This window comes from Pelophylax lessonae (genome assembly GCF_965119305.1).
Source record: "Pelophylax lessonae genome assembly, chromosome: 12".
Classification (NCBI taxonomy): Eukaryota; Metazoa; Chordata; class Amphibia; order Anura; family Ranidae; genus Pelophylax; species Pelophylax lessonae.
This window is the reverse complement of record NC_138779.1, coordinates 83,461,035-83,485,492: the sequence shown is the minus strand read 5'-3', so window position 1 is coordinate 83,485,492 and position 24,458 is coordinate 83,461,035. Positions and strand designations below refer to the sequence as shown.

Below are 24,458 nucleotides of genomic sequence, written 5' to 3'. Positions count from 1 at the left end.
TGCTTGAACAGAGGTGGCCTGTGACTGCAACACTTTCCGATCCTGATGTCACACCACGAGGGAAGCGCTTCCTCTATTTAAAACATGATCAGTTTCGTTTACTTGAGGAAGTGGAACAAGTCCTGAGGCCTTTTGAGTGTGCTACTGTTTTCTTGAATGGAGAGTCCTATGTGACTGGTTCTGCTCTACCTCCTCTGATAAAAGGCCTCCAGAAATCCATACAGAGCACAATTTGCAAGACAGCAGCAGTCAAGGCTTTCCAAAGTGTTGCTGCACAGGAGATGACCTCAAGATGGGAGCGGGAAACTAAATTCAGAGATGACTGGAGAAAATATGTCTCATTGCAGCAGCCCTGGACCCCAGATTCCACAAACTAAAATTCCTGGCAGCAGAGGACAGTTTAAAAGTTCACCTCAAGGTCCAAGCTCTTGCTCTTGAAGAGAAAAGAAAATATGAGGAAGAGCAAACACATCAACATCAATGTGAGGAACAGGTTTAGTCAGCCAGTGCAGACATGTCATTTTCAGAGAAGAGGCAAGTAATTCTGTTGTACACTTAGCTCGGTTCAGATTCAGATGACCACCACAGTAATGGTGAGGATGACACTGGTCACATCCAAGATCAAGAAATTCACCGTGAAGTTGTGAGGAATGAGATACGCATGTACCTTAGTGAGCAGGCTATTCCAAAGGAAGAAAATCCACTGAAATGGTGGAAGGAAAATGGAGTGAGGTTTCCCATCTTGGCCATGCTGGCAAAGAGTTACTTGTCTGTGCCTGCAACATCAACCCCATCTGAAAGGCTTTTCTTTGTTGCTGGCAACATTGTGACTTAAAAAAGAGCAAGCCTAACTTCAGAGCATGTCGATATGCTAACCTTCCTCCGCTGCAATGCTACAGTGCCTTGCCAAAGTATTCGGCCCCCTTGAACTTTGACCTTTTGCCACATTTCAGGCTTCAAACATAAAGATATAAAACTGTAATTTTTTGTGAAGAATCAACAACAAGTGGGACACAATCAGGAAGTGGATGAAATTTATTGGATATTTCAAACTTCGTTAACAAATAAAAAACTGAAAAATTGGGCGTGCAAAATTATTCAGTCCCTTTACTTTCAGTGCAGCAAACTCTCTCCAGAAGTTCAGTGAGGATCTCTGAATGATCCAATGTTGACCTAAATGACTAATGATGATAAATAGAATCCACCTGTGTGTAATCAAGTCTCCGTATAAATGCACCTGCACTGTGATAGTCTCAGAGGTCCGTTTAAAGCACAGAGAGCATCATGAAGAACAAGGAACACACCAGGCAGGTCCGAGATACTGTTGTGGAGAAGTTTAAAGCCGGATTTGGATACAAAAAGATTTCCCAAGCTTTAAACATCCCAAGGAACACTGTGCAAGCGATAATATTGAAATGGAAAGAGTATCAGACCACTGCAAATCTAAGAAGACCTGGCCGTTCCTCTAAACTTTCAGCTCATACAAGGTAAAGACCGATCAGAGATGCAGCCAAGAGGCCCATGATCACTCTGGATGAACTGCAGATATCTACAGCTGAGGTGGGAGACTCTGTCCATAGGACAACAATCAGTCGTATACTGCACAAATCTGGCCTTTATGGAAGAGTGGCAAGAAGAAAGCCATTTCTTAAAGATATCCATAAAAAGTGTTGTTTAAAGTTTGCCACCTGGGAGACACACCAAACATGTGGAAGAAGGTGCTCTGGTCAGATGAAACCAAAATCAAACTTTTTGGCAACAATGCAAAACGTTATGTTTGGCGTAAAAGCAACACAGCTCATCACCCTGAACACACCATCCCCACTGTCAAACATGGTGGTGGCAGCATCATGGCTTGGGCCTGCTTTTCTTCAGCAGGGACAGGGAAGATGGTTAAAATTGATAGGGAGATGGATGGAGCCAAATACAGGACCAATCTGGAAGAAAATCTGATGGAGTCTGCAAAAGACCTGAGACTGGGATGGAGATTTGTCTTCCAACAAGACAATGATCCAAAACATAAAGCAAAATCTACAATGGAATGGTTCACAAATAAACATATCCAGGTGTTAGAATGGCCAAGTCAAAGTCCAGACCTGAATCCAATCGAGAATCTGTGGAAAGAACTGAAATCTGCTGTTCACAAACGCTATCCATCCAACCTCACTGAGCTCGAGCTGTTTTGCAAGGAGGAATGGGCAACAATTTCAGTCTCTCGATGTGCAAATCTGATAGAGACATACCCCAAGTGACTTACAGCTGTAATCGCAGCAAAAGGTGGCGCTACAAAGTATTAACTTAAGGGGGCTGAATAATTTTGCACGCCCAAATTTTTCAGTTTTTTATTTAACTACCTGACATCCGCGCTACAGCCTATATACGGCTGCAGCGCGGACTTGAATTTTCGGGAGGCTGTTTTTAAACGGCCTCCCAGAAAGACTCTCCACGCGCGCTCCCGCGAGCGCGCATCGGGGAGAATCTGTGTCGGCCGTGTCCCTTGGACACGGCCGATCACAGATTGTGGTGAATGGCCAATCACAGCGGCCATTCACCACGTGATCAAGCCGTCCAATGAGAGATGATCTCATATGTAAACATATGAGATCATCTCTCATCGCCGGCGCTCCTTCCTCACACAGAGCCTGCAGTGTGAGGAAGGAGGGGGAACCATCAGCCGCCGGGGAAACACAGGAATGTAATCAGGGCACTGATCACCAGTGCCCTGATTACTAAAGGTAAAAAAACATACACACATTGCTCCCCCATCATTGCCCACAGTGCCCTTCTCAGTGCCCCCCATCAATGCCCACAATCAGTGCCCATAGTGCTGCCAGTCAGTGCCCATCAGTGCCTGCTCATCTAGGCACTGATGAGCACTGACTGGCAGCACTGTGGGCACTGATGGTGCTGCCCATCAGTTCTCATCAGTGCCGCTCATCAGTGCCACCCGTCAGTGTCCATCAGTGCCATCCACCAGTGCCCATCAGTGCCGCCTATAAGTGCCCATCAGTGCCCAGCAGTGCCGCCTATCAGTGCTCATCAGTGCCGCCTATCAGTGCCGCCTATCAATGCCGCCTATCAGTGCTCATCAGTGCAGCATATTAGTACCTCCTCATCAGTGCCCATAAGTGCCACCTCATCAGTGCCCATAAGTGCCACCTCATCAGCGCAGCCTATCAGTGCCCATCAGTGCTGCCTCATCAGCGCACATCAGTGAAGGAGAAAAATTTATTTTCAAAATTTACTCGCAGAAAATAAGAACGTTTTTTTTTTTTCAAAATTTTCTGTCTTTATTCTTTTTTTTTGTAAAAAATAAAAAACCCAGAGATGATTAAATACCACCAAAAGAAAGCTCTATTTGTGTGAAAAAAATGATAAAAATTTCATATGGGTACAGTGTAGCATGACCGCGCAATTGTCAGTCAAAGTGTGACAGCACTGAAAGCTGAAAATTGGCCTGGATGGGAAGGGTGTTTAAGTGCACAGTAGGCAAGTGGTAAAAAAGTTTGAAATATCCAATAAATTTCGTTCTACTTCATGATTGTGTCCCACTTGTTGATTCTTCACATAGTGTATGTTCCAGAGGACAGTTTGGAGAAGACTATTTTTCTAACTGAATGCTGATAAGTGGAAAATGTGGTTACTTTGGGAAATGTGCAGTTTGTATAATTAAAGGAATGGAAGTCTTTTGTCATGAGGCTCAAAATTGAGCTCAGGTGCATCCTGTTTCCACTGATCATCCTTGAGATGTTTCTACAACTTGACTGGAGTCCACCTGTGGTAAATTCAGTTGATTGCACATGATTTGGAAAGGCACACACCTGTCTTTATAAGGTCCCACAGTTAACAGTGCATGTCAGAGCACAAACCAAGCCATGAAGTTCAAGGAATTGTCTGTAGACCTCCGAGACAGGATTGTATCAAGGCACAGATCTAGGGGAAGGGTACAGTAATATCATAAATATTTTTAAATAAAAGAAGTTTGGAACCACCAGGACCCTTCCTAGAGCGGGCCATACAGCCAAACTGAGTAATTGGGGGAGAGGGCCACTAGTCAGGGAGGTGACCAAGAACCCATTGTCTGTGGAGCGAGCAGAACCTTCCAGAAGAACAATCATCTCTGCAGCACTCCACCAATCAGGCCTGTATGGTAGAGTGGTCAGAAGGAAGCCACTCCTCAGTAAAAGGCACATGACAGCCCGCCTGGAGTTTGCCAAAAGGCACCTGAAGGACTCGGACTATGAAAAACAAAATTCTCTTGTCTGATAAAACAAAGATTTAAGTTTTTTTGCCTGAAATCACTTGGCCAATACAATCCATACAGTGAAGCATGGTGGTGGCAGCATTATGCTGTGGGGATGTTTTTCAATAGCAGGAACTGGAAGACTAGTCAGGATCGAGGAAAAGATGAATGCAGCAATGTACAAAGACCTCCTCGATTAAAACCTGCGCCAGAGCGCTCTGAACCTCAGACTGGGGCAAAGGTTCATCTTCCAACAGGACAACAACCCTAAGCACACAGCCAAGATAACAAAGGAATGGCTACGGGACAACTCTGTGAATGTCCTTGAGTGGCCCAGCTAGAGCCCAGACTTGAACTTGATTGAACATCTCTGGAGAGATCTGAAAATGACTGTGCACTGATGCTCTCCATCCAACCTGATGGAACTTGAGAGGTCCTGCAAAGAAGAATGGGAGAAACGACCCAAAAATAGGTGTGCCAAGCTTTGTAGCATCATCCACAAAAAGACTTTGGCTGTAATTGGTGCCAAAGGTGCTTCAACAAAGTATTGAGAAAAGGCTGTGAATACTTGCGTGCATGTGTTTTTTTTTTTTTTCTAATAAATTTGCAAAGATTTCAAAAAATCGTCTTTCATGTTGTCATTGAGGTATTATTTGTAGAATTTTGGGGAAAATAATGAATTTAATCCATTTTGAAATGGGGTTGTAACATACCAAAATGTGCAAAAAGTGAAGCACTGTAAAAAAAAAAAATCTAAAAAATAATTTTAGGCCTGAAGAATACAAAAATTCCCATACATGTGTGTATTTTCTGAAAGCAGACACTCTAGAGAATAAAGTAGTGGTAATTCAATTTTTTTTATGTCACATCATATTTCTGTAAAAATTACACTGAAGTTCATTTTAGGGCATATTCTCCAAATATATTACTTATTTGTTTGTAAAATAGAAAAGATGAAGTTGCACTGAGTAAATAGATACCCGACATGTCAAGCTTGAAAATTTCCTACGCCCGTGAAACGGCAACAAATTTTGGAATCTTATGGTTTTCATAGGCAACACTTTAAAAGTCCCTACAGGTCATCAGTTAAAAGTTAGCCATGAATAACGGCCTAAAATTGTTTCTCTCACTAAGGCTGGCCATACACTATACAATTTTCTTATTCAATTTCCTTTAGATTTACCTTAAACTATGTAGTGCAAGGGCCTGCCTGACTGCATACAAATTGAAAGTGTTTAGGTTTGACCCTATATTACATGGTTTTGGTAAATCTAAAGGAAAGTTGAACAAGAAAATTGTATAGTGTATGGCCAGCCTAAGGCATGCATGGCGCTATGTAACGTGTAGTGCAATCATGCATTTACAATGTATGTGCATTGCATGGTGTGGGGGGGGGGAGAGTTTAAAGAGGAAGTAAAATGTATGATAAGGCTTACCTATAGGTACTGTAAATATCTCCTAAACGGTGCATGTTTAGGAGATATTAACTTTGCATGCAGCCCTTGTCTTTCAGATTTTTATTTTTTTGGGGCAGGTTTACAACCTCTTTAAGTGCTTGGGTTTAACTTAAATATTTTTACCTTTTGTTTTACTTAGGGGATAGGTTCTTTTTCATGAGACATTGGGATTGTAAAAGACCCCTGAAAAAGTGCAGATTGCGTTCCATTTGCCTCTTTCCAGCCATGCTGGCTGGAGAAAGTGGGACCTGGAAGAGGTGTTTTATACATTGCTTCCGGGTGTTTAGCAGAAAGGGAAAGATTAGCAAACAGTCATTCAATGATCCCTCTACCTGGCGGCACCCACCATGCCTGTCCTGGGTCCGCTGATTGGCAGTAAGATCATGGGAAAGATGACAGGTGTGTGTAAAACACCCTGCCACCACTGATTTACTACATACATCACTGGCAGTAAAATGATTAATGTTGATAAAAATCACCTTTCCTTTTCCATCTGCAGTGTTGTAATTATAGTCAATGCAATTTGCCAACCTGAAGGCGTTCTGTACACCAGAAATGTAATTTCTCTTTCGTTCACTGACAGACACAGCTTCAAGTCTTCAGACCATTGGGCTTATGCTCTCTCTCTCTCTAGGAGTAGGACTAGGCGTAAACCTTTTTGGTTATGCCCCTGGGGCAGTCCCAGAGGGTATACCATCACTTCAGTTTTTTCTGCCTAGTCAGTAGTAAGGATCTGCGGTCCTGGCATTTTTTCCTATTTGAATTGAATTTTTAACTTTTTCTTTCTTTGTTTTGTTCCTGTGTGAACTACAATCAACAGGGGGACTGGGCGACGCACTGGATATCCTAGATCCTTTTGGTCTTCTCAGTTTGGTCTACGAGCGCGACCCAACTTTTAGCTCCATGCTAGGTTGGCCGCGACATAGCCCCACTGGACGGGGGGCTGACCGGCGACTAATACACCTCGCGAGGTTGCATAGCCCTGGCCACAACTGCAGTCATGACCAATGTCACAGCGTACCTCAGGCCGCAGCACCCCATTCCAAGATGGTGTGGTGGACTGCTGGGAGTGGCGCCCGCCTGGTGACCGTAGAATGGTGAGTAGTGTCCCCCCTCCTTTCCTACGGAATTGCTGAGGTGGTCTCAGGCCCCCCTTGGGATGGTAGGTTGTGCTTGTGCTTACCCCTTCTCCTTTGCAAGTTTCCCCCCTAAGTTGGTGTCTTCATCTGTCCCCCCCGGCCCCCTTTGGGGGCATGGGTGAAATTGGGTAGGGGGGCTGCATGGTGCTGGGCTGGAGGAGCAGCGGGTGATGCCACTGTCGGCCCCCTGTAGGTGGTGTCCGTACCTAGGTGCTGCGGGGGGGGGGGGGGTCTCCTCCTGGGGTCTGTGAATTTTTCCCTGGGGTCCAGGGTCCTGTGCAGCACTGCGTGGTGACGCCATTTTGCCGTGGTCTCTGTATTAACGGCTTCGGCCGCAATGTTTGTGTAGTCCAGCGGCCATGTTTTTTGTTTCCCCATAGAGTTTCAATGGCGGCCATTTTACTGTAGGCTGATGCAGTGCTGAGGCTGTGGGGACCTCTAGTGTCAGGTCAGCGTTTCCTCTTCCTGCGGTGTGGCAGAACTCCAGCTCGGGTGGTGAGTCTCTGGGGGGTGCGCTCCCATGTTTTTTTTTTGCTGAGTAGTGTGGTTCTATTTAACCCTTTATGGTCATGGAGCCTATGGAGCACGTTTCACCACCCTATCCACTCCTGGAAGCTGCAGGACCCTCTGGGTTTCAGTCTGCCCTGGAGGCCATGATGGCAGCCCTGCAGTCGCTAGTAGCCAAAGAAGACCTGGCAAGAAGCGACCCCCCCCCCCCCCCCCCCGCCTTCACCTGTATCCTCTGCTTCTTCAGATTCTGAGGTGGATTTGGCCACTGAGGACGCTAAGTGCTCTAATAGTGAGGATGAGTTGTTGTCCTCTGCAGCCGCGCATGAAAAAGCGCTGGCAGAGGACCTGATTGTATCAGTGCGGGAAACTTTAAAGTTGGAGGACTCAGGCCTTGCACCCGCAAATCTTCCAAGGTGAAAAGGGTGTTTCCCTTTCCTGCCTATCTTGACAAGATTGTCACTAGCCAGTGGGGTTCCCCGAAACCAATGTTTGGTATACCTAAGCATTTTGCTAAAAGATATCCCTTTGAGGAGTCTCTTCTGAAGAAATGAATGGTTTCACCGTCCGTGGACTCTCAGGTTTCCAGGCTAAATAAGGTCATACCTTTGCGGGTGGAAGATTCCCCATCTTTTAAGGACCGTGTAGACAAAAGAGCTGAGGCTCTGGTCCGGTACCTCCTCACCATGGCTGGTTCAATGTTAAGACCGGTGTTTGCTATCACCTTGGTGTCCCAAACCTTAACGGAATGGGCTAAGATTTTGCACTAGGAGCTGGAAGGGGTCAACATGAGTTGATCCAAGGGTTATAGTATATTTGTTATGCATCCCTGGATGCGGCCCCCTTGGCCAGCAGGGTTTCTGTAACGGCAGTGATCCTTCACCGCATGATCTGGTTGAAGTACTGGTCGGCTGACCAGGCTTCTAAAAAGGTGCTGACTGATCTTTCTTTTGTAGGTGACCATTTGTTTGGTGCCTCTATGGCAGCATTAAGGGTCTAATGGGAGGTAAGAATACATTACTTGCGCAGGCTGCTAAGGGCAACGAACCTCGCCGTCAGCGGGGATCCTTCCTTTTCGGCTCACAAGCGGCCATTTTGCTTGAAGAAAAAGGGCTCGAGATCAATCTGTAACTTTGTGGGAGGCTCCAAGAGACCCTGGAAGGGTAAGTCCAAAGCTGGCGCTTCTTGTTCCGCAGACAAGCCTTCCCCAGCCTGAAGGGGCGCTCTCACCCGCGTCTGGGGTGGGGGGACGTCTTCGCTTCTTTCCAGATCCATGGATCTTGCTAATTCAGGACAAATGTGTCCACAAACTGATTTGGTTACAAGATCGAGTTTCAGGCCTAGCTCTGGCAAGAATCTTTCCTTCCGATATACGCCTATACGCTACAGGTCCTCCACGGGGCAGTGCAGGACCTGTTAGCACAAGGAGTTATTGTGCCGGTTCCAGAATCGGAACGTTTCCATGTTTTTTTTTTTTAAATCTGTTTACAGTTCCCAGGAAGAAAGGCAAGGCTCTAAACCACTTTGTGCGGGTTCAGAAATTTTGGATGGAGTCCAATCCGCACAGTAGTAGCTTTCCTGCATCAAGGAGATCCATTGGCCTTTATCGATCTCAAGGATGCTTACCTTCATATTCCAATATATGTCGGGCATCAGCGTTTTCTTCGTTTTGCCGTGGGTGAGGAGCACTTTCAGTTCGTGGCATTACCCTTTGGTCTCGCTTCAGCTCCTCGAGTGTTCACAAAGGTTTTGGCCCCAGTGTTGGCCTTGTTATGGCAGAGTCTTCCTCAGCTCTAGAATCTGACTTGGGCATTATGGTGCAAACTCTGCAAGAGTTTGGGTGGATGCTGAATTCTCAGAAATCGGCACTGTCTCCGTCCACAAAGCTGGAATACTTGGGTCTGACGCTGAATTCAGCGTCAGCCTGGGTCTTTCTTCCTCAGACAAAACTTCTGAAGCTACAGAATGCTGTTCGGCTCCTGTCTAACCATCAATCGTCACTCGGGACTTGCATGCAAGTAATGGGTCTGATGGTCTCCACCTTCAAGGCGGTTCTGTTTGCGCATGATCCACACCAGATCTTTGCAAAGGGAGATTCTGATCAAATGGAACAAGGATCCACTATCATTGGACAATCTGATTCTGTTGAGTCGGGGTTCGAGGGAGTCTCTCCTTTTGGTGGCTCCGCTCCCCTGCTCTACGTCTGGGGAAATCCTTTTTTCCCCTGTATTAGACTGTAATCACCAGGAATGCCAGTCTGCCTGGATGGGAAGGTGTCTTAGGAGTGTGTTCAGCCCAAGGTGTTCAGCCCAAGGTTGCCGATCAATATCCTGGAAATTCAGGCGATCAGACTTTGTCTGTCTCAATGGACGGATCATCTGCAGGGACACCCTGTGCCGATAGTCGGACAATGCTACGGTTGTGGCATATGTCAATCATCATCATCATCAAGGGGGCACAAAGAGTGCCCTAGCAGCCCAGGAAGTGGCTGGCATCTTGAGGTGGGCAGAACAATATGTTCTGGCCCTCTCTGCTGTGCACATTCCTGGGGATAGAGAATTGGCAAGTGGACTATCTCAGTCGGCAGACGTTGGATCCGGGAGAATATTCTCTTCACCCGAAGATTTTCCATCAACTGTATCTTCGGTGAGGGACCCACCGATGTGGACCTGCTGGCTTCCCGCCTCAACAGGAAGGTGCAGAGTTTTGTGTCAAGGTCTCTGGATTCTCTGGCCGACGCTGCAGACGCTCTGGTGGCTCCTTGTGGTCAGTATTGTCAGATTTAGGCCTTTCCTCCTATACAACTTCTGTCGAGCCTGCTCTGCAGAATCAAGGTAGAAGGGATTCCAGTCATTCTGGTGGCACCAGACTGACCTCGCTGGTCTTGGTGCTCAGGCCTGGTAAGGCTGGTAGTAGACGTCCCTTGAAAACTTCCTCTCAGGGACCACGCTTCCATCCTGCCTTACGGTCGCTGGCTTTAACGGCGTGGCTATTGAAAGCCAGGTGCTGAAAGACGGCTGTTGGAGTCAGTGATTCCTACGCTGTTGAAGGCTAGGAAATCTACTTCCAGGAAGGTTTATTATTTAGTTTGGAAGGCATACATTACTTGGTGTGAGTCTCGGAGGGTTTCTCCCCGCACCTTTTTTGTGTCTCACCTGTTGAAGTTTCTACAATTGGGTGTAAATCAACGTTTGGCTCTGGGCACCATCAAGGGGCAGATTTCCACCTTGGCTTTTGTTTTCCAAAGGCTGTTGGCGGCGAAGTCCTTGGTTCACACTTTTATGCAGGGAGTTCCCCATCTGGCTCCTCCAGTGCAATCCCTGGTACCTCAGTGGATCTCAATTTGGTTCTGTCGGCGAAGAAGGTGGCTTTCTTAGTAGCTGTTACTTCCACGCGTTGCGTGTCGGAGTTGGCTGTGTTGTCCTGTCAGTTGCCTTACTTAGTGATTCACAGGGACAAAGTGGTGTTACAACCCTGTAAGGCGTTCCTTCCTAAGGTTGTCTCAGGGTTTCATTTGAATGAAGATCTTGTGCTACCGTCCCTATGTTCTAAGCCTACACATCCTAAGGAAATTGCCTTGCATTCTTTAGATGTGGTTAGGGCAATTCGGGTGTACCTGGCGGTCACTGAACCGATTAGCAAATTTGATTCTTTGTTTGTTCTTATGGATGGACCTCATAAGGGGCAGGCCGCATCTGCTGCGGCCATTTCCAAGTGGATCAGGCAGACGGTGGCGCAGGCCTACTCCATTAAGGGTCAGGTTCCTCCTTTCCCTGTTAAAGTGTCATTCTGCTAGGGCGCTTAGTCCCTCCTGGGCCTTCCATCATCAGTGGTTCACGTGTGCAATCAATCGATGGGTTTTGGAGCTTACTTATGTTCATGTGGTTTAAATTACAATGTCTTTTTTTAATTTTCTGTATGTATGTTCATGTGAATACCTTTCTGCATGTGACCCATTGTGTGTTTAGGAAGTGTGTGACAAACATTTTCTGTTTTTTTTTTTTGTTTTTTTTTGTGAAACTGAGTTAAATAAGGTTTAGCACTTCTGCATTGGTAGGTCATCAGTATGATCTCCTCTTCCGTAACATGAGTTGATGGGGTGGGTGGTGAGCTGTTGCAAGTTAACATGACATACATTAGAAATCAAGATGGCTGTTACATAATTGCCATTTCTCTCTTCCTTCTAGCTGGAGAAGAAGCAGGTGGTTCCACCCTTCAAGCCACAGATCGCAGATGATTACGGTTTGGACAATTTTGACACACAGTTTACCAGTGAGCCAGTGCAACTTACACCAGACGATGAGTACGTAACATGAAACCTAAACTGTTTATGTACAGCAATTCTGTGGTTACATGTTTATAGATAAGATTCTAGGTGTAAAAACTAAAGTTTATTAATTATAATACATAGTGTTGTGAGTATATTTCATTCAATGATCTGTGGAGTATACAGGAATTTGTTTTTAGCACACACTAATATATGAGACTTATAAGAATTTCCAGGGTTTTAATAAGATTTTGCTGCAAATTCTACGATTTCTAATTGCCTAGAAAATCTTAGTGAATTTGAAAACACTATTTGAACTGTGAATAAGCCAAATTAATGTAAAGAATTTGTAAAATACCCTCATTCAGGTCAGTCGCAGGAGTCTCAAACCACCGGAAGACCTGTGTTGGGTCAAATTACCAGTCAGTCACTTAAAGCGGAACTACACTGCATCTGGGACCACAAGCCAAAAATGCTATTCTTTTTTATCACTCAAAGTAAACTCTCACCCATCCATTCATGTCTCCATGCTTTATTTTACTGAGAAAGTACTTTGAAAAAACACCCCTAGCATCTCTGGTTGTGGCCATTATGAGTAAGCACAGACAATGCAAGTAGCATTTAATTCCTGGAATCCATCTGCCTTTTGGCTCAGGCATGCAGACAGGGGGTGTGCTTAGCTGAGAAAACCCCCTCCTCCGATCCTGTATGATATCATTTGCATAGGCACATGGATGTAACTAAAGAGATGTAAAAAAGAAAAAAAAAAAGAGTTTAAAACAAGTAAATATATACTTTGCTATCTTTTTACTAATGCTAGCAGCATAAGGATTTTAAAATGGTCACTGTTGATTGTATGGCTTAAATTGCACTGCACAGACATCACATGTGATGTGAACAGGAATGCTGTGCTATTCACATGCAGTGTCCTGCAACACACAAGTGTGATTCCAGGCTCAAGATCACAGATTAACTTTAGAGTCTTCTTGAAGTCTCTGCTGAAATTCTAAAAATAAAATCAGGATGCAGCAAATTGTAGGTGTTAAATGTTTCTTTTTTTGGGGGTGGACAATAAGCCCAGCCTTATCCAAAAAAAACTCCCTGCCTTCCAGTATTCTGTGTAGGACTATTACACTCTGTGTGATAGCAGCAGTCTCTCTGCTTTGTCTGTTAAAGCCCCTGCTGTTGCACACCTACAGCTATCTAACCAGCAACACATGTTCTTGCACAAACAAGTGTGACAGAGCCCTAAGGCTCGGTTCACATATATGCATATTGGATGCGTTATGGACCGCATCCGATTCGCATAACATGAACCAGACCAGCTTGCAATGGAGCCGGTTCACACATGTCCGGGGTGGCCGCAGTCCATTTTTGAAGAGAGTTCAGTGTGATTTTAGGTCCGGTTCAGGTGCAAATTCAAGTAAAAATGTGCACCTGAACCAGTGAATAAAGCTGTGCCGTACTCCCTTTAAAAACTGACTGCAAGCCGCAGTCAGACATGTGTTAATCTATCCTAAAAGAAAACTAATACTTGATCAAGGATACTGGTAAACCTGACTGGGACAAACAAAGCAATAAACACCTGACAGCTCTTTTATTCCCTCCCCCATCCTATCCAAAGCAAAAATAAAAAATGCCTTACATTTTACTTAAAATGGTCTAAAGGCAGAAGGTTTTTTTTTTTTTTAATCCTAATGCATTCTATGTGCAGCAGCCCCTCTAATACTTACCTGAGCCAGAGGGGGTGGGGCCAAGCCATGGCGCCTTGTCTGAATGGACACCCCACTCGGGTGCCCCTATAGCAACCTGTGGGGGCACTCAGCAGGAGGGAGGGGCCAGGAGCTCCAGTGAGGGACCTGAGAAGAAGAGATTCTGGGCTGCTCAGTGCAAAACCAATCGCACAGAGTAGGTAGGTATGACATGTTTGATATTAAAGGCTTTTTGTTTTGTTTAAAAATAACACTTTAAAGCTGAGCTTCACCCAAAAGGGCAAAGTCAGCTTGTTTGCACCCCCCCCCCCTCCATTGCCACATTTGGCACTTTTTGGGGGGAGTAGGGGTACCTGGTTTTGACAGGTACCCGCTCCCACTTCCTGCTCAGATCGCAGCAACATTGTCCACCCCCCGCAGCTTTCTGGGGCACACACGGGTCCCAGAAGCCTGCAGGACCATTCAGAAAGCGCAGTAGAAAACCGGCTTTAAAGCCAGTAGGCTTCACTGACAGTTTCCCTTACCTAAGATGCCCAGTGCCTGCCCCCAGAAGCCGATTGACGAATTGGCTTGGGTTCCGACATTGCTGGATCCATAATGTCCTTATATTACAGTATTTGTAGATGCTGACTTCTCTTTAACCAGTTCTAAAATAATTTGTTAAATTTTTCTCTTTCATCCACCGACGAACGTAGCTGCTGCTTTGAATCATAGAGGGATGGATAAAAAGCCCCTCCCACTAGAAGCGACCAGGTAGAGCCAAAGGCTTTGACATGCCCAGGGGGGCGGGGTCCCTGGCTTAAATACCCCTGGCCTCACCATTGCATCTTCAGTTTTAGCTGCCTGGTCTTAGGAGTGGCCAAACAGCCCCCGGCTGGGACCATTTTGTCCTAGCTCTGTTTTAAACGTCTTAAAGGGAACCTTTTTTATTTTTTGTTGCTGCTGACCCCCAGTTCATGTGGAATGCCGGCTGGGTTTTGGACTGGCTATATGAGAGCCTTACAGTCTCCCAGTTTGTGGCAGCGAGTGCTTGCAGACCGTAGCTCCGCCCTGGGTCTCCATAGTGACTATAGTCCCATGGACAGGGACCGGCCTGCGGGTGAAACACCCCGCCGGGACGCACACACCTGGCATGCCAGCTTTGCAGCGTGCCCCTTAGCCGACAGCGCCCTCACTGCGGTGCAGAGGCAGTCTGTCAGGGTGGACGCCCACCCTCAGCAGTGTGGACCGGTACGTACAGTCCCCCCATCTGGTTAGCAGATGTGGGCTCCTCCATAGGTGAGTAGGACCTTCAGGTACCCATACCTTTTACCACCCTCCTCCACTATGAGGGGTCACCTGGGGCCTTCCCCTCCTGCCCTGACCTCCCCCTACCCTGGGCTCCGGACCCCCGGGACACTTTTAGTGGGGGAAGCCTCAGAGGGGGGTACATGGTTGCGTCTCTTACCGCTACCTTGGGAGGGGTTTCTTTCACTGGGATGACCCCGCCAGGGCCCCCAAGCCTGGTACTCATCGGCACGCATCAGCCATTTTGCCGTGGCCGGCAGCCTTAACAGGCCTCAGCAGCCTGCCTGGGTATCCCTATCACTGTAATGTTGGTGGCCATTTTGCTGGAGCCGGAGACAAAACAGAACAGGAGCTTCTGGCTCTTGTGGGCGGGAGCGTTTCCTTCTTCTCTTCTCCATGCTGCTGATGGACCTTGCTGTGTTCTCCATGTGGTAACTACTCTAGAGGAGTTTAATTACCCTGGCCTTCACCTTTTCATCTTCAGAGGGGTTTTAGGCCTTTATGGGGGAGTGCTGGGTACCCTGAATGTTCAAGGGACCTGGACGTTGGGATAAGTCCAAGCTCCAGATCAACGTTCTGGAGCTGAGAGCAATCAAGTTGAGCCTGTTCCATTGGACAGACAATCTCAAGGGGTGTTCTGTCAGAGTCCAGTCCGACAATGTCAAGGCCGTGGCATCTGTCAATCATCAAGGGGGCGCCAGGAGTGCCCCGACGGCCCTGGAGGTAGCCGAGATCCTGCGCTGGGCAGAGGACTACGTCCCAGCCCTATCCGCCGTGTACATTCCCGACGTAGACAATTTGCAGGCGGACTACCTGAGTCGTCAAACCCTGGATCAGGGAGAGTGGTCCCTGCATCCACAAGTGTTCCACCAGCTGTGTCTCCGGTGGGAGACCCCGGTTGTGGACCTGTTCACCTCCAGACAAAACAGGAAAGTTTCAAGGTTTGTGGCTCGGTCCAGAGATCCTCTGGCCGGTGCATTAGACGCCCTGGCGGTTTCCTGGAGCCAGTACGGGCTAATTTATGCATTTCCGCCGCTTAAAGGGGATTCCGGTAATTCTGGTGGCTCCAGATTGGCCCGGAGATCCTGGTACGCCGATGTGATTCGGCTGAAGGTCACAGGTCCATGGGCACTTCCTCTGCGTGCAGATCTTCTATTTCAGGGTCCGATCTTCCATCCTGCTTTACAGTCGTTGGCTTTAATGGCTTGGCTGTTGAGAGCAAGGTGTTAAAGGGCAGGGGTCTGTCCAATTCTGTGATCCCTACCTTACTCAAGACTAGGAAGTCCACTTCTCGGAAGATTTATCATCGTACGTGGAAAGCGTACATTGCTTGGTGCAAATCGCTGAAGCTGCATCCTAGGTCCTTTGCTATCAGCAGGAATCTGATCTTTCTACAGAAAGGGTTTGACCAACGTTTGGCATTGGGCACTCTTAAGTGTCAGATCTCGGCCTTGGCTGTGTGCTTCCAACGCCCTTTGGCTACGCACTCTTTGATTCGTACGTTTCTCCAGGGGGTTCACCATTTGGCTCACCCCAGGAGGTTTCCGTTACCTTCTTGGGACCTTAATTTGGTTCTATCGGTTCTTCAGAAATCTCCTTTTGAGAATATAAGACACATTTCCTTGCTCGCCTTGTCGCAGAAAGTTGCCTTTTTGGTGGCTATCACCTCTGCGCGCAGGGTTTCTGAACTAGCGGCGCTATCTTGCCGCTCTCCTTATCTGGCAATACATAGGGATAAGATAGTGTTACGGCCTAATCCGTCGTTTCTTCCTGAGGTGGTTTCAGACTTCCATCTGAACGAAGACATAGTGCTTCCGTCACTCTGTCCGAAACCTTCACATCCTAAGGAAAATTGCCTTGCATTGCTTGAATGTGGTTAGGGCAATACGGGTGTATCTGGAGACTACTGAGTCCTTTCGTAAGTCCGACTCTCTGTTTGTGAATACGGATGGACCCCATAAGGGTCAGGCTGCGTCTGCGGCGACCATCTCTCGATGGATCAGACACACGGTGATGATGGCGTATTCTCTTTAGGGCAAGGTTCCTGCTTTCCCTGTCACGGCTCACTCTACGCAGGTATTGAGTGCCTCTTGGGCTTTGCACCATCAGGCGTCAGTGATGCAGGTCTGCAAGGTGGCCACTTGGTCGTCTGTACATACGTTTACCAAGTTTACAGAGTGGATGTGTTAGCATCCTCGGATGCGTCCTTTGGCCGCAACGCCATTTAAGGAGCAGTCTACTTTTCCTTCTCCTTTATGGTTTTGCTACAATTGAGCCCCGTTTGTGTTGCTTGTTGGGCTCCATGTTATATAGTTGGCTATGTTAGCCATGGGAATTGCATTCTTTTAAGTTTGTCCTTTCCCCACCTCTCAGTGGTTACTGCTTTTGGTCGTCGCATCCGTCTATGATTTAACCACTTATGCCCCAGACCTATTTCGGACACTTTTTGTTCACAAGTTAAAACCAGTATTTTTTCCTACAAAACAACTTAGAACCCCCAAACATTATATATATTTTTTTAGCAAAGACTCTGGAGAATAAAATTTCGGTCATTGCAATATTTTTTGTCACGCAGTATTTGCGCAGCGGTCTTTAAAACGCCATTTTTTTGGAAAAATCACATTTCACTGCATTTAAAAAATACTAAACAGTAAAGTTGGCCCATTTTTTTCTATATTGTGAAAGATGATGTCACGCCAAGTAAATAGATACCCAACATGTTATGGTTTAAAATTGCGCCCCCCCGTAGGATGGCGACAAACTACGGTCAATAGAGATCTCAATAGGCGACGCTTTAAATTTATTTAACGGTTACCAGTTAAGAGTTAGAGTGTAGCTCTTTATTTTAATTATTGCCCACGCTCTGGCGATCGTGGCGACACCTCACATGTGTGGATTGAACAGCGATTTCATTCGCGGCTTGACTTCCGTATACGTTTTTTTTTTGTGCGCGAGCTAAGGGTGACGGGGGCGGCTAAATTTTTATTTTTTTTCCTATTTATTTTATTTTTTTTTTAAAAACCTGTGTAATAATCTGATCACTTTTATTGCTGTCACAAGCAATGTAAACATCCCTTGTGACACCAATATGTAGTGACAGATACTCTTTATGGAGAGATCGAGGGTCTGAAAGACCCTAGACCCCTCCACTACACTTACATGTACGCAAAACGCCGAAAATGGCGTTTTTGCATACAGCCGTTTTTTTAAATTTGCCGCTTTTTACAGCACAGTAACCCGGAAGTGACGTCATGGACGCCGCCTCCGTGTTACGTCATCGGAGACCCGATCAAAGCCGTTTCCGGCATTGATCGGGACTCCATCCAGCCGGCGGACGTGCCGGCTGGGTGCTCGGGGCTCCCGGTGGGACGGAAGCCCCGAGCAAAGTCACGGAAGGCGGCGGGAGGGGGGGTGTCCCCTCCCGCTCACCCGGGTAACGATCGAGCGGCTCCCGAAAGCCTACCGTTGACTGTTAACCACGGTGCCGGGATGGTGCCTCTAGCTAGAGGCATCATCCCGGTATACCCCCGCAAAGTCTGCCGACGGATATATACGTCGATATGCGGTAAGTGGTTAAAGCAGCAGCTACGTCCGTCGGTGGACGCAAGAGAAAATGGGATTTTTTACCTACTGTAAAATCAATTTTTCTGAGTCCACCGGACGTAGCTCCCAGCCCTGTTTTCTCTGAAGAGTTGGGTTTTGGTTATTATTCACTGCTTGCAACTAAACTGAAGATGCAATGGTGAGGCCAGGGGTAATAACCTGACCCCGCCACCCTGGGCGTGTCAAAGCCTTTGGCTCTACCTGGTCACTCCTAGCGGGAGGGGCTTACTACCCATCCGTCTATGATTTGAATCAGCAGCTATGTCCGTCAGTGGACTCAGAGAAATGGATTTTACGGTAAGTAAAAAATCCCATTTTTGCACACGTGTAAAAATCTCAAACTCCCAGAATATTATATATTTTCTGAAAGCAGAGGCCCTGTAGACTAAAAAGATGATAGTTGCACATTTTTATGCCACATGATATTTGTGCAACTGTTTATTAAACGCAATATTCAGGAAAAAATATAACAAAATGAATATTAGTGGCAGCACACACAATAAATATACTATCCATTTTTAGATAAAAGTTAAGATTGTGCCAAGCAAATGGATTCAAAACATGGAAAAAAGTCTTAAAATTGCGTGCGCCTATGAGATTATAAAACTCTATGGTACCCAAAAATCTCCTTCGGTGACACTTTAAAACCTTTAGTCTTTTCCTCTAGAAGCTGGCGGTTATGGTCCTGGGCTTCCAGTAAGCGCAGGAGAGTGCAGTTGACACCCCGCCGCCCACTGTGTGAATGTGATCGGCAGCTATTTAAAGCACCCTATCTCTCCGAGCTTTGCGCGCAGAACGCATACATAAGTTGCGCCCGCATATGTAAACGTTCTTCAATCCAATCCACACGTGAGGTTTCGCCGCGATTGTTAGAGCAGGAGCAATAATTTTAGCACAAGACTCTGTAACTCTAAACAGGTAGCCTGTAAAAAACAAAAATTAAAGTGTTGTCTATGAAGATTTTGAGGTACTGTAGTTTGGTGCCATTCCACAAGTGTGCGCAATTTTAAAGCATGCCATGTTCAGAATCCATTTAGTCGGTGCAACATCAATTTTTACATTATACAAAAAAATTGAGCGAACTGTACTGTTTTTTTTTTTTTTTTTTCCTAGTTTATTAAAATGTATTTTTTTTTTTTAAATTGGGTTTGAAAGACTGCTGCACAAATACAGTGTGATGTACAATATTACAACGACCACCATTTTATTCTCAAGGATCTCTTCTAAAAAAAAATGTATGTTTGGGGGTTCGAAGTAATTTTCTAGAAAAAATTTGATTTTTTAAATTTTTTTTTATTGGTTGTGTTTTATAGCAGAAAGTAAAAAATGTATTTTTTTCAAAATTGTTCCTCTTTTTTTGTTTATTGTGTAAAAAATAAAAACCACAGAGGTGTTCAAATGCCATGAAAAGGGAAGCTTTATTTGTGGGGGGAAAAATTTACATTTTATTTGGGTATAGTGTCGCACAGTTATTGTCAGTTAAAGTAACACAGTGCAAAAAATGGCCTGGTCCTTAAGGGGGTAAAACCATCCGGTCCAGATATTATGGCATGCTGAGAATTTACACTAAGGCCTCTTTCACACTTGTGCGACTTGTCCTGCGATTTGGGACTTTAAAGTCGCATGACAAGTCGTACTCCATGATTACCGTTCATATCTGTATGACTTCAAGTCGCAACGACTTCAAATAGTCCCTGCACTACTTTGGGATGATTTTGATGTCCAAAGACATAGGCATTGCTTCAAGTCCAGTCAAAATGGCGGTAAAATCGTGCAACTTTTAGGCCACATAAGTGTGAAAGGGGCCTTTGTTGCACATGCGCAGTTCAGTGTACATTCTGAAGAAACATGGCAGTTTGTAAAAGCAACATACAATTTAATCTCTTTTGCAAGAAAAGGCAGCATTTTTTCTAGAACACTAAAAGTTCTACTTTGAATTGAAATGTTCGATAGCTGTAACTAGAACCAGCCTGATATGTCAACTGTCTTCAGTTGTCGCATGTTATATCATTGTGTTAATTGCCCTTTGTACAGTATAAACAATGTATTGATTAAGACATTGTACTTTTAGCTGTATGATGCACATCACAGCTAATTTTTACTTGTCCCTTTTCTTTCTTCAGAGATGTAATAAAACGAATAGACCAATCAGAGTTTGAAGGATTTGAATACATTAACCCATTGTTGCTGTCAACGGAGGAGACAGTATGAAGGACCTTAACAACTATGAAAAATTAAAAAAAAAAAAAACATGATTGATCCGAACTTGTATCCTTAACTACAGTATATGCATGCGAGGCTGGAAAACTGACACCAGGTTCTTAGTACTGAGCAGCACTACAGGATTAGCTGCTAAGGGGGAGATTTCTCCCCCTGGGTATTAGCTGCTCTTTTAGACCAAGAGACAGTTCTCCGGCTGAGTTACACAAGGGATTCACTTTTTGTGCCTGCCTCTTTGAAGGGTCTACAATGTATGACACTCCATCCGAGGGCACCTGCGTGGAAGAACTCTATTTCAGGCAATCATGTAAGCAAGCCGCTTCCATTAGTGCATTAGATGCCATGTGCTGCAAACCAAGAGGAGAGGAGACCAAGGAAAGGACCCGGTGTGAACTGATTACTTTCTTCTCCCCAAATCACTTATGTGGCGCTTGTAAATCGGGGTATTAAGGCAAGCTGTGTTTATACTGGTTACATACATGTTTTTCATTGACTGGAAACCTAAGATATTAATTGCACTGGAGTTATAAGGGTAGATACATATTTGGATTAACAAACAAAAGCTAACACAGCAATATTGCACTTAAAGCTAAATTTTAGAATGTCTGGGTACGGTAAAGGCAATAAAAACCAAAACAATTTGTTGGGAGGTTAAAAAAAAAAAAAAAAAAAAATTGCACATTTGAATGGCTTTCTTAAGATCCATAATGTAATGTGCCTAACTCTTAGCTTGTAATGTATGACATTTTGCTAATTGGGTAAGCGCTAATGCAGTATTCCATGCAGATCAAGCCGCCCAGCCATAAATCCTGATAAAAAAAATCCCTTAGCCTTAACAGGTAGAATTGTATCCTTCTTTCACTTCTAATGCATAGCCTGTGTCCTTGTCAAGCACATTTTTTTCTATTTGTTAGCAAATTTACTTTGTTTTGTAGCTACTGGTCACAATGAGACCGCCCAATCCGTTACATATCCCATACGTCATGTTACACAGGACATTCCAAACTTGAGATATTTGAGGTTGATTTAATAGTTAAGAGGCCTTCTGGAATTGTGGTTGACCATTTTAAAAACTGATATTCAATGTCAGAGTAGTGGTTAAGGTAATGGAGTTCTAAGGTTTTATCACACCGAATACACATGCTTTGTGACAGAACCGGTACTTGAGCAGAGAATGCTTGCAGCAACCTTTTTCTGGAGATGATCCACTAACCCACATCTTGGATGGTGGTGGATCAAGTTCAATTTTTAAAAAGAAAATGCTCAGGTTGCTTTGGGACCTGCTTACATTTAAAATGCGGCCCTTCTGTGGTATTCTGCTTTTAGTTCATTTGTTTGTATTGACCAGTGAGAATCAAAGGAGATCCAGACTTGCACAGTAGCAGCTATGAAGCAGAGCTGTTGCTTGAAATAGTTATGCTCATAGATGCTCAGACAGGAGCATCTATGGCAATGGTGATTTTCTGCCAGAGATGCCATCTGAGCTTAGTGATACAACCACAACCCCCCAGCAAAGAGCAGATTAAATTATATTACTTCCCAAAGATCTTCTCTATAAGTTAGTGTAAAATGTTTTATTGTTTTATAAGGTTTTGTCTGAAATTTGTCATATCATATTTATGTAATATTCACTTCATCATACTGAATGTCAAGTGGAAAGCAAAAAAAAAAAAAAAAACATTCAAGACCAAAGCAAATCTTAGTTTGAGGCACAGCAATGATACAGTCAAGAGTTTGACGGTACATTGCCACTAAAAAAAATATATATAAACTGCTCAAAAAAAATTTAAGGAACACTTTCTAATCAGAGTGTAGCATCAAGTCAAATAAACTTCTGGGATATTGATCTGGTCAGTTAACATAGTTAGGTTGAAAAAAAGACACAAGTCCATCTGGCTCAACCAATAAAAAAAGAAAAACCAGTAAAGAAAACCCAACCATACAATCAAGTATCAGAGGGGGATGTTAATCAGTTTCAGCTGATTTGGTGTTAATGAGTGCACTAGATGGGCAACAATGAGACAACCTCCAAAACATAAATGGTTTTAGAGGTGAAGGCCACTGACATTATTTTACATACTCATCGTTTCTGACTGTTTTTCCACTAATTTTGCATTTGGCTAGGGTCAGTGTCACTACTGGTAGCATGAGGCAATACAAAGGTTGCACAGGGAGTCCAACTCCTCCAGGCTGGCACAATAATACATGCCATTGCTGGAAGGTTTGCTGTCTCTCCCAGCACAGTCTCAAGAGCATGGAGGAGATTCCAGGAAACAGGCAGTTACTCTAGGAGCGCTGGACAGGGCCGTAGAAGGTCATTAACCCACCAGCAGGACCAGGTTCTGCTCCCTTGTGCAAGGAGGAACAGGATGAGCACTGCCAGAGCCCTACAAAATGACCTCCAGCAGACCACTGGTGTGAATGTCTCTGATCAAACAATAAGAAACAGACTTCATGAGGGTGGCCTGAGGGCCCAAAGTCCTTTAGTGGGCCGTGTGCTCACTGCCCGGCACTTTGGAGCTCGATTGGCATTTGCCATTGAACAGCAGAATTGGCAGGTTCGCCACTGGCGCCCTGTGCTTTTCCCACATGAGAGAAGGTTCACCCTGAGCATGTGACAGACGTAAAAGGGTCTGGAGAAGCTGTGAAGAACGTTATGCTGCCTGTAACATTGTTCAGCACAACCGGTTCGGTGTTGGGTTAGTGATGGTCTGGGGAGGCATATCCATGGAGAGATGCACAGACCTCTACAGGATAGACAATAGCACCTGACTGCCATTAGGTGTCAGGATGAACTCCTTGGACCCATTGTCAGACCCTACGATGCTGCAGTGGTTCCTCCTGGTGTACGACCATGCCTGGCCCTATGTGGTGAGAGTATGCAGCAGTTCCTGGAGGATGAAAGAATTGATACCATTGAATGGCCCCCATGCTTGCCTGACCTAAATCAAATAGAACACCTCTGGGATATTATGTTTTGGTCCATCCGCCACTGCCAAAATGCTCCTCAGTCTGCTCAGAATCTCCGTGATGCCCTGGTCCAGATCTAGTAGGAAATACCCAAGGACACCATCCATCTCACTAGGAGCATGCCCTGACATTGTCAGGCATGCATACAAGCACATGGGGGCCATACAAACTACTGAGTACCTGCTGGTGTGCAATTGTCATAAGCAGCTGCATTGGACATAATGAGTAGCTCCTGAGTCTGGTGGTTCTGTTGCTGGCACTTGCTTGGAAATTCTAGGACACAGGCAAACAAAAACACTAAGGAGAGTAAATATATAGTTGCTACAAAATCAGAGGGGGGGACACTGACCTTCGTGTGTATCCAGCATTAGAATATGACAGTTGTTTGCAGATCTGTTCATGTGGTATCAAATCACTTCAGACTACTCAATGATAAAAGAACAGATGATCAAGCTGCTACTGCACATTGCTTTTTTGCATACATTTGCTTAATAGGTCAGCCTACCTTAACTGAAATATTACGCTCTCAATTACAGTTCTGGGTCTTGCAACCATAGAGTTTTAATTTTTTTTCCATGATTTTGTTACATACAGTCCATGAGAAAACCCACTGTAAGGGCTTCAAGAAATAAAGGGGCCTGAGAACCTTGAGATGTAAATTGCTGCTGGACAGCCTCAACTTCCTAAAAAAAAAAAACACATCCATTTTGGCTTGAGTGGTGTTAACAGCCCCAGAACCAGCTCCCATCTCTCTAACCTTACTAGTGTACTTTACCTTTAGCATCCTAAGGCTGTCCATCCAAATCCCTTATATGAATAAAGCAAACCTGTTATAGAATTAGAAAGCAGGACAGAAGATCCCCTGTGAAGAGGTGACCTTATACTACCCATCTTCAATCTATTCAAAAGCTGCAGTTCCTGGAGAATCCTCCTCAACTGACCCAATTCTGGGAGTAGAAACTTCCTAGTGGCCCACAGCGAACCCCTGCGGTTCCTTCCAACATCATTACTGTGTCCCTACAATGAATGACATGGGGCTGGTGGAAGGAAATG

The 24,458-nt window shown here is 45.3% G+C and overlaps 1 protein-coding gene across 3 annotated transcripts in view; it reads left to right on the top strand.

The window, feature by feature from the left end:
• PRKCZ (protein kinase C zeta) overlaps positions 1-22,199 on the top strand; it is a 572,887-nt gene extending 550,688 nt beyond the window's left edge. For all 3 annotated transcript variants that reach the window (XM_082273173.1, XM_082273174.1, XM_082273175.1), the window contains 2 exons: positions 11,534-11,649; positions 20,339-22,199. In XM_082273173.1, coding sequence (XP_082129299.1) covers positions 11,534-11,649; positions 20,339-20,426 — 204 coding nt within the window. In that variant the 3' untranslated portion in view covers positions 20,427-22,199. The remainder of the gene's footprint in view (positions 1-11,533; positions 11,650-20,338) is intronic.
• Positions 22,200-24,458: the final 2,259 nt, after the last annotated feature.